Source organism: Monoraphidium neglectum, assembly GCF_000611645.1.
Source record: "Monoraphidium neglectum strain SAG 48.87 unplaced genomic scaffold scaffold01441, whole genome shotgun sequence".
In the NCBI taxonomy this organism is placed as follows: Eukaryota; Viridiplantae; Chlorophyta; class Chlorophyceae; order Sphaeropleales; family Selenastraceae; genus Monoraphidium; species Monoraphidium neglectum.
In genome coordinates, this window is record NW_014012187.1 from 2,572 (window position 1) to 12,973 (window position 10,402).

At 63.2% G+C, this 10,402-nt stretch overlaps 1 protein-coding gene across 1 annotated transcript; it reads right to left on the minus strand.

Annotated features, from left to right (window-relative positions):
* Positions 1-6,414: 6,414 nt before the first annotated feature.
* Positions 6,415-9,674, minus strand: MNEG_7892 (hypothetical protein; the record flags this gene model as incomplete). Its single annotated transcript, XM_014043636.1, has 10 exons — positions 6,415-6,588; positions 6,937-7,183; positions 7,401-7,717; positions 7,917-8,033; positions 8,233-8,333; positions 8,478-8,571; positions 8,717-8,759; positions 9,110-9,243; positions 9,438-9,506; positions 9,609-9,674. 10 exons carry the CDS (start codon positions 9,672-9,674, stop codon positions 6,415-6,417), a joined length of 1,362 nt encoding a protein of 453 aa, XP_013899090.1.
* Between the last annotated feature and the right edge of the window lie 728 nt (positions 9,675-10,402).

Sequence of the window (10,402 nt, forward strand, 5' to 3'; positions counted from 1 at the left end):
CACCACAAACGCACACGTGCGTGCCGAAAACACAGCAGCAGCCGCATGAGGCACAGAGCGAGTGCGGGTTGAAATCTCTTCTCACATGAACTCCGCTGCCTCCAGTGCTGCTGGTGGTGAATCGCGCGGGTGCCCTTGGCGTGGAATGGACCCAATGAGACCTCGGGCATGCTGCTCGCCATCCACACAACGGCATTTCACCGCTCAATTGGCCAAGACATTGGGAGCGTGCAATCGCATTGCACTCGGGACGATGGCTGCCGTGTGATGGTGGTGCTGCTGTGATGGACGGACGCCACATCGACTATTCGCGCGCTGGTGGCCTCTAGCTTCTAACAAACTGTAGGAGAGATGGACACGGCATGCCTGCTCGCAGTGTGTGTCTAGATTGGCTGGGAGATCGAACTACCGTGGCGTGACAAAACTCAGTTGAATGCAGGCCGTTCTGTCTGTTTCAGCCGCACGCTATTGGCCAATCATAACCATTACGGCTGAAAGGTCTCTTCCTTCTCGGGCGGCCCCGCTGACCACTGGATTTTGGTGCCTCGCACCACCCTCGATGCACCCCTGCCTCACCTCTAGCTAGCAGGCACGAAGGTGGCCCTGGCCGCCTTTGCCGCGGAGAAGGAGCATGCGCCATACTCACATGCAAAGCTTTGCACAAGATGTAGCCGGTTGCTAGCGGCCCTTCTCATAGTTGACGTGGCAGTCAAACATGGTCCATGGGGGCAGTCAAGTCACTTGACATTGCATGCTTAGGTGATGGATATGGTTGCTTTTTTTTTTCTGCAGGTCATCCTGTCAACGCCCTGCTTTGACACCAGAATGCGCGGTGTGCCGTCACCTAGCACCCAAGCTGGCCGTGCCCCTGCTGCGCAAACCTCAGCCTTTCCATGCTTGCGTCCAGATCCTGACAGAAGCTGCCACCATCGCCTCACTTACAATGCTCCTGTGCCATCAAATGTGCCCAACTTAAAAACTCTCAGGGCAGTACAAAGGGGAGCAGGACAGCGCAAAATGGGTCGCACACCAGCATGCAGAGCACAGACGCTTGGTGGTACCAGACTGTGATACTCCTGCTAGAGAGTGATTGATGTGCTCGTCTGCTGTGCTAGAGGACACCAGACAGTCACACCAGGGAGGACAGCTGTGCTGATCAGAGTGAAAGCCTGTCACGGCGGTGGCTGGGGCAAGGCGGCAACATGGACAGAGCTGGACCAAGAAAACCCACAGCAAGCACCCGTCGCTTCCCAGCAGCACATATCTGGTGAGGCGGCATCATCGCCATCACACGCGCCTGGACGAGCGTGGGCGCTTCCTGCCCTCCGCCCTGCTGCCGCTGGCGCCATGGGTTGCCTCAGCTCTGGCGGCAGCCTCAGCCGCCTCGTGCTCCGCTGCAACACGACCACCGATGCTTTCGTATGCTGCCCGCACACGGCTGCCGATGGTGTTATCCCCCTCAACACGAACCGGGGACGAGGGCTGGTATGCTGCATCGTAATTGCTGCGCCGCCTCTTGGCCCCGCTGCCGCCGCTGGTGTGGCCACGGCCCGGGGAGCCCCCCGTGCCTGCCAGGCGTGCAGCAGCCTCCTCCTCGTCATCGCTGGTGTGGGGGAAAATGCCTTCAGGGGCCGGCCCGGCCGCACCCGTGCGGCCGCTGCGCCCCCTGCCACGCGCGCTGCCACGTCCACGACCACGACCACCAGCGCCTGACCGCGCCGGGGCCTGGCGCTGCTCGCCGCCCTCGCCTTCCTCTGTGCCTGGCGCCTCCTCCTCCCCCTCTGATGGCTGCGCCTCCTTTTCAGCTGAGCCCCCAAAGACAAAGCCGAGCATGCCACCCAGCCAGCTGCGTCGCGGTGGCTGCGGCTCGCGCGCAGGCTGCTCTGCTGCCTGCTCGTCTGCCTCCTCATCCGACTCGGACCGCTGCCCCAGCCCGGCGGCCGCCCAGACCCCGTCATCCGGCGCATGGTAGACCTCATCCGCACCACCCTCGTCCTCAGAGCCCTCGCCCGTTCCCGCTGCCACTGTCTGCCTGGCACGGCCGCTGCGGACCTGAATGCTGGCCTGCTCGACAACGACTGTGTGCTGCTGCTTCTCTGCTGCCTGAGTTTCAAGCTCCTCCCCTTCCTCCTGCATAACTGCCCGCCGTACCGTCTTCACACGTCGGCTTGCATCCCGCGTCGCCACAGCCTGAGTGCCGGCGCCGTGGTCCTCTTCAACCACGGAGCGGCCGCGGTTGCTGTCGCCTCGGCCTAGAAGCAGGGGCGCACAGCGTGCACAGGTTTGTGGGGGGCGATTAAATTTGTGTATCCCATGTGCCAGCCGCCTAGAATCTCGAGCCAACGTGCTGACAGAGTGCAGGAACCCAGGAGATTTGTGCGAGCCACACATCAGCATGCCCGAGGTCAGGAACACGGGCGTTGCAAGCGATGGTCCCTCTTGCACCCGCTGTGGTGACCAATATTGCTGCACCCAGCAGTTGCCGTTAGCGGCTGCACGGCTCCCTCCTGATCCTCGTGCAACACGCAGGGGGTCCATCTCACCTGATGCTGCTCGCAGCCGCGTCTCTCTGCTACGCAGCTGCAATGCCACGGCAGACTGTTGCGCCTTGCCCTGGCCCTGCACACCAGCCGACAAGGTTCGCCGCTGCGGGCCAACCGCCGCCACAGCTACCGCCTCGTCGCTCTCCAGCCCCACAGTGGCTGTCTGGGCGCGCGATGCACGTCCTGCGCGGCGGCGCGCCCCAGCAGCGGCCCCAACTGCTGTCACTGTTGCCTGCTCCTCTGCTGCAGCTTCATCCACCGCGGTTGCTGCGGCCACTGCCGGCGCATGCTGCGCTGTACGCCTGCGCGTGACAGCAGTCGCCGCCGCCATCTCGCAATCCGTCTCCTGCTCTTCGACACTGGCCTGGACGCGGGTCATGCGGCCGCGGCCCGACTGCAGAGCAGGGACTGCAAGCGAGCTCGTATGCACCTGCCTGCCAGATGCGACTGCTCGCTGCTGCTCCTGCGCCGCCTCCTCATCTGCCGGCTCCTCATCTACCTGACCGCCAGCTGAACGGGCGCTGCGCCCTCGCACAGCGGCCGCTGGCTTTGCAGCGCGCTGCCTGCTCATGGCTGCAGCGTCCTGCTGCCCCCCAACCTCGTACGCCTCTTCATGGATGTTGGTCTGCAGGACGCGGGGCACACGCCCACTGCGGCCGGCCACAGTCGCAAGAGCCTCCCCAGACCCAGCATCCCCTGCAACCGTGACTGAGGGCTGCGCGCCACGGCCCGAGCGCGTGCGCCTGCCGCCTGTGGCGCCAGCTGTGTCTGTTGACGTCGCCGGTTGCGGCACAGCTGCCTGTGCTATGCCGCGCCGCGCTCCTCCCCTGCCCGACGACACGGCTGGCTCCCCCGCCGCGGCTTGCTTTGCTGCGCGACCCTGCAGCGGTGCCAGCATCCCCTGCACATCATCCACCTCCAGCTCAGACTCCTCGCGCTCCTCTACGGTGGCCGGGGCGCGCGGCGCACGACCGCGGCGCGACCGCAACCCGGGGCCAAAGGCTGCTGTGTCCGTTGACCCTGCCGGCTGCGCCGCTGCCTGGCCCGTTGCGCGCTGTCGCGTCGCCCTGGACGGGGACGCCGGGGTCTCCGGCAAGGGCACGCGCGCTGCATGCTCGACTGCGCGCTGGACCACCTCGTCCGTGCCATCGGCACCGACAGCGCCTTCGTAGCTGGTGGTGGGTGCAGACACTGCGCGGCGCGCCGCGCGTTTTGCTGCGCCGCTGCTCGGTGGCGCCGCACCAGCCGCTGCCGTTGCTGCATCCTTTTGAGCCTTGGCGGCAGCGGCGCTGGTGCTGCGAGGACGCGGCCCTTGCTTGGCGCGCGTTCCTTGCCCTGCTGCAGCCCCGGCATCCTGCTGATCCAGCTCCTCGTCCTCGGGGACGGCCGCCAGGCCCGGCGCGGCAGGCCCACCCATGCCGCCCAACGTCTGGCGGACTTCTGCACTAGCCGCTGTGGGCTGCGTAGATGAGGGACGGCGCTTGCTGCTGGGCCTGTCTGCGGTTGCGGAAGGGGCTGCAGAGCGCTTGGAGGAGCGTCCCACCCTGCCACTGCTGGGCGCCGCCGCACTTGGCCTGCTACCTGCGTTACCGGCTGCTGCGTCTGCCGCGGCCTGCACGTCCGCCGCACGCTGCGCCAGGTTCTTGGCAGCCTCAGCACCGGCTACCTCTGGGCTTACGCCTGGAGCGTGCGCGGCCACACCAGCAGGCGACGTTGCCGCTGTCCTCCTGCGGCCAAGCGGTGCCACTTCCTCCGATGCGTCCTGACGGTCAAGCGCGCTGCCCTTTGGCGGACTTTGCTGATGCTGCTGCTGCTGCTGCTGCTTGGGCGGGGAGGGCTCCTCCTCCAGGTCGCTGCCAAAGCCGAGCGGCTGCACGGCCAAGTCGGCCTCCTCCAGGCACCGGAGATCGTCCAGGGAGTCCAGGCCGCGCTCCACATCAGCCAGCTCCTCTGAAAGGGTAATAGCATCGCCTCCATTGCCCAGTCCCTCCTCGTCACCATCCTCTGACTCCTCTCCCTCCTGAGAGGCGGGCGTCTGCAGCGCAGGGCTGGCGCTTGACCGGCCAAACAGCCAGCCAAGCCCCAGCAGCGAGTGCCCGCCGGGCGTCTTGGTGGCTACTTTGCGGGCCTGAACTGCAGCTGCTGCGCCGCGGGCTGAGCCCGCCGCGCCACTACCGTCGGCTGCACCTGCCGCAACGGCTTCTTCATCATCTCTGGGCAGCTGTTGCTCCACAACTGCGCCAGGCGGCGTGACAAAGTCGTCGTGCTCATCCTCCTCGCCTACAATTGTCGGCGCAGTTGGGGTGAGCCCCGCTGTGACTTGTGTGCCGGCAGTCTCCGTGCGCTGCGCGACAGAGGCGCGGCTGCGTCGTCTGGGAGCTGGGGACGCCTGGAGCGATTGCTGCTGCAGCACTTGCTCGTCAGCTTCAAGGGGCTGCTCTGCCGCATCCGCTACCACTGCCCGCTTGCGGCGGCCGCTGCTGCGTGGCTCCTCTGCCTGCTCCTGCTGCTGCTGTGCATGCTTCTCGGTTTGTGCCCACGGCAAATCGCCCTTGCCGGCCGCCTGTGGAGAGCCTGCTCCTGCCTCAACTGCCGTCAGCGCCTGAGTCACAGGCCGGCCTCGCCGCGCCTGCTTGGGCGACAGCTGAGGCTGGGCTTCCTCCTCCCCTGCTGCTGATGTGGCAGGCTCATCACCATGGTTGTACGACGGCTGCTGCAGGTGAACCTGCCCCCGCGCCGCTGGCTCGACAGCATCGAGCTCCGCAGCCTCGTCCGCGCCCGCCGGCTCTGCTGCTGCTCTGGACACACGAACACGGGCAGCACCTCCCGTTGTGCCCGCAGCCCCCGCCGTAGAGAGCTTGCCAGCAGAGCCACGCAGCCGCCTTGCAGCGGTTGGTGGGGCGGGCACCCTCGTGCCTCCTGCATCACTAGCCCTGGAACCGCCGTGCCCCTGCACTGCTGCGAAATCTGGACAAAGCTGGACTCCAGCAGCTCCATCGCTGACGCCAGGTGCGGCATCCTGTTCGCTACGGACCACGGCGCCCACCTGGGGCGTCCCTACCGCAACCCCACGGGCAGCAGCCCCGGCAGCAGTAGCAGCAGCAGCAGCAGCAGCAGCAGCAGCAGGCGCGACGTCTGCGCTGGCAATAGCTGCAACGTCATCCCCAGCAGCTGCGGCGGCGACCAGGTCAGTGATCTGGGAGTCAAGGGCGTCCAGGTTTGCCAGCGGCTCGGGTTGAGTCGTGCGTGTCGCCGCAGCAGCACCGCCAAACCCAAACAGCGCAGCCACACGACCAACTGGCGACGCCGGGGGGTGCCGCTGCGCAGCTGCCCTAGATGCACCCGCAGCAGCGGATGCAGCGTCGCGCTGGCTCTGCTCAAACTCCTGCTGTTGTGCGTCCAGGCGCGCACGGTCTGCCTCCAGGGCAACCCTCATTTGCTCCAGAGCCCGCGCCAGGCGTGCCTTCATGGTGCAGGATGTGCAGGTTCCGATGCTGTCAACTCATGCCCAAGAGTGTGTGGAGCCAGGCATGCATGTGCGCAACACAAGCATGCTCAGAGAGCTGCTTGCGTGTCCATGGGGTGCTCGCTCGCACAGGTCTGGGCAGCCAAGGTGGCTTGTACGGGGCGCGAACAAGCTCCCAGCGGCTCAATAACTGCATCCCGCCTACCTGCACCTCCTCCTTGGCAAGGGCAGCATCAGCTCTGGCCTGCACCTCGCTCTCAGCAGCCTTAAGGGCGCCCTCACGGATCTGAGTTGTTGCAATCAGTTTGCCGGCAGGAGACACACACACTGGTTGGTACGTGAGCGACGGATAGCTACCAGGGCGCCAAGGGGCAGGTCATGGCATGCACGCTTGGTCACTACAGACTACAGGTATGCCTCGGCCAACCATGCACCGGCACTAACCAGTGCCGGCCGCACCTCGAGAGCGCGCTCGTGCCTGGCGTTTGACCCCTCGGCGCGCTTGACCTCGACATCGTGTGCGCGCACGGCTCGCTGCTCCTCAACAAGCTTGGCTTCACGCGCATCCAGCTGAGTGACCTATGAGGGGTGTGTGGTGGAGGACAGATGGTGATTTGAAACACCCTAAACCCTGAACCCTAAACACCAAGCTTGTTTGTGGGGGGCAGGGGTCCGAGACAACTACACCCTTTTTATCGGAGAGAGTAGCCGGGCAAGCATGCAGAACAGGCTCAAGTAGTCGCGGGGCTCCTGCACACGACTAAGCACAGTTCAAACACCAGCCAGCGTGCTCAGTGTGATATGTGCAGAATGGGTTTGAGATGGGTCAGTACTGAGTGTGGCACGAATCACGCAAATGCTAGCAGCCAAGAGGCCTCCTTAGGTCCTCAAAAACAACCTCGGCAGTGACAAACCACCCAGACCCACCCGCTCAACCACGGCTGCTGTGTCGCGCTCAACAACGAGCCTCTGATGCTCCACCTCGTCCCTGTCTGTGCCCAGCATGCACAGACCCTGTTCGAGCTGCCTGCGCTCCTCCTCCAGGGTGGACCTGGCCTCCTGAAGAGCCGCGCGCTCCTTGGCCAAGCCCTCACACTCCTCCGCCAGCGTGTTGCGCTGAGAGGTCAGCTGGCGAGACTCAGCAGCGAGGCACTCCTGCCTAGCATCGGCCTCCCTGTCGCAGGCGGGGTTGCCAAGGGGCGTGAGCACGGGTCAGCAAGGCGTCCATCGATCCGCACGACAAGTGGCAAGGTAGTTTTGAGGTTTGCCTACAAGGCAGCAGCTCACCACTGTCTGTGAAAGCGTGTATACATGCAATCGCTTCCCGCAGCATGACGAGCCCTCACGCAACCGTCAGGATAAGCCAAGCATGCGACCAACGGTGCCCTCACCGCTTGGAATCCTCGACAGCGCGCTCCTTCTCGGCGATGGTGGCTTCCCTGGCTCCAAGCTGGGACTCCAGAACCTCCAGCTCCTCGTGCCGCTGCTTCAGCCTCGTCTCAGCATCAGCTGCCGCGCGCTCGCGGGACTCCACACGGGCAGTGTCGCGTTTGAGGCTGCCCCGATCCTGCTCCAGCTCAGCGTGCTGCGCCTCAAGCCGGATCCGCTCACGCTCCAGCTCACCCTGCTTGCGCTCCAACTCTCCGCGTTGCGAAGCAGCAGAAGTGTCCACGTCCGACTGGCGGCGCACCAGCCTTGTCTGCTCGGCCTGTGCAGAAGTCGTACGGCAAGGGGCGGCCAGGACATGTGTGGCAGACTTGGAGAGCATCCTGCCGGCTGACGTATGCAGTGCCTGCAGGCGGCTCGCGTGAAGCAGGGCACCCCCCTGTGCTCCTGCAGTTGAGGACTTCTAAGCGCCTGAACCCTCATGGTAATGAGTGCACAGAGGGCAAGCCCGCTAGCCGCACCTTGAGGTCTCTCTCAGACTTTCTCAGCTCTGCCTCCTTTTGTGCCAGGCGCTCCTCCTCCTGCTCCAGCTCCGCCTGCAGGCGATGCACCTCCTTCTGAGCTGTGTCCAGCTCGTCCTGCGGAAAAGCAACAGGGCCCCCAGGAGGCACCCTTTGTCACAAGGCAGCCACGGCATGGAACGCCGATGCTTGACAGAAAGCGAGTGTAGCGTGGTGTTCTGCAGCGATGTATGATGACAGTTTGAATGAATTTCATTGGAAAACAACGCGCCAGCCGCAACAGCAAGCGAGATCCCAGCCCAGCAGGTAGGCCTACCTGCTTGATTGTGAGCTCAGCTTCTTTTGCCGCCAGCTTTGCCTGGGTATCCTGCAGCTCAAGCTCACGAGCTGAGGAGCAAGGAAAGATGAGGTGGGAGACTATCACCGGGGGGAGAAAAGGGAGAATGGGGAGGACCGCAGGCAGGGGGATGTCCTACTACTATTACAGGGGGATGAAAAGTCACATAAGCTAATCCCACCCAATGATGGGGTTGGATTGGCATGGGCTTGCCAACGACGCACCTGCCATCTGCTCTTGCTGCCTGCGGGTGGTGACACGCTGCTGCTGCAGCTCCTGCTGGCTCTTGAGCTCGCCCCTCATGCGTGCCAGCTCGCTCTGGACATCAGATGAGTGAGCAACAACGGCAGCCTGAATGAGAGGTGCGCGTTGGCTTGGCCCCAAATGGAGAGATCTCAAGCAACAGACTGGCAGGATTTGGTGTGTGCAGGCAACTGCGGCCTGCACCTGCAGGGACCCTCACCTGCAGAGCTGTAAGCTCTTGGGTGGCCCTTTGAAGGTCACACCTGAATCAAGGAATGGCCAGAGGGCTCAGGACTTGAGTACAGAGCTTACTGTGGCCAACGAGGCATGCTGCACTCCCTCCGTTATCCCACTGGGGGCCATAGCTTGCGCACAAGAAATGCAGCCAATGTGCACCATGGCCATCCCTTTGCGTGCACTTGTGCGCAATTGCGCGCACGAGCACACACACACACACACACACACACACACACACACACACACACACACACACATGCACACACACACACACACACACACACACACACACACACACACACACACACGTGTGCAGACGTGGACCTGCACATGTGCGCGCATGGCAACAGCTGCTACATTCGCAGCTCTAACTTACTCGCAGCGCTCGGCGCTATCCGCCCTTGTCTCCAGGTCGGTGATGCGGGCACGGAGGCAAGACACCTCATCGCTGTGGGCGTTCGCTGTCGCCTCGCTGCGTGCGTAGTACTCATGCAGCGCGTCCAGCGCGGCCTGCAGACGCGTGAAGTGCCGCGTGCATGCCGCAGCCATCGTCAGTGCATCCACAAATCACTCTGGCCTGCTCTATTGATTGGGAAGCGGGAAACTTAACACCAAAATCGCGAGCGGAAGCATTGGGGTAGTATGGTACACTCGAGGGGCACTACAGAGAGCTGCCACGTGATGCAGCGCTTGCGTCAACACACCTCGCGCTGCGCCTCATAGTCGGCGACCACCTGCAGCAGCCCGTCCCGCTCGACGGCAAGGTGCTGCACCTGCAATCGAGGCGTGGTATGTATTATTGGTAGATCGCACCCCAGGAGCGCGAAGCACTCAGGCTCCTTAGTGAGTAGATCTGGCCTTCATGCTCCACGCACCTTGCCCTCCGCGGCCTTGAGCGCCTTTTGAAGCGCCCAGAACTCGTCGAAGCTGACAGAGTCCATTGCGGTTGGAGGCCGTGCTGCAGTTTTAGATCATCGCCATTTCTGATACTAGGCAAGGGGCCCGCTGTTGAACGCTGCGGATAACATATCTAGTGCGGGTTCAATGGGATATGACCCGGTCACAAGCTGGTGTGGTGCAGCCTTCCATTCAAATTGGAATGTGCGAGGTGCTCAATTACTCATCCACTGCAGGCAGCAGACCCCATGCCCACGGCGCGCCGATAATCCTTCACCAACTGCAGATGTTGATGCCACCCCACACAGCGGCTGCGACAGCGACCAGAAGATGTCCGTTTGCATTTCAAAGGCGCATGCCTCAAAGCCTACAGCACGGCGGTCGTATACGTAGGAGAGGATATGCATTACAAGGACCACCTAGACCCAGCCATTGACACTATACTGCTACCCGGGGTCAGCCAACCTTTTGGTCATAAACCCTAAACCCTAAACCCTGTTTCACCTGAATCCAAAGCACCACAACAGCCCCTATTGCCAAAACACCTTCGCGTGACCGATGTCTATAGCTAGTTGATCCAAGCAGGCGACAGGATTGATGGGTTGCTCAACTGAAAGGAAGCTGATGTCACAAGGTCTTACTAGGCCTAGGTGGGCAGGGCAGGGTTGGCGGGTTAGCCCCCTTGAGGCATCCTCATGTCACAAGTCCGCACAAGTGGGCACCATGCTAGGTGAAGCATTGCATTAGTTTAGGGTTCAGGTGTGAACCCATG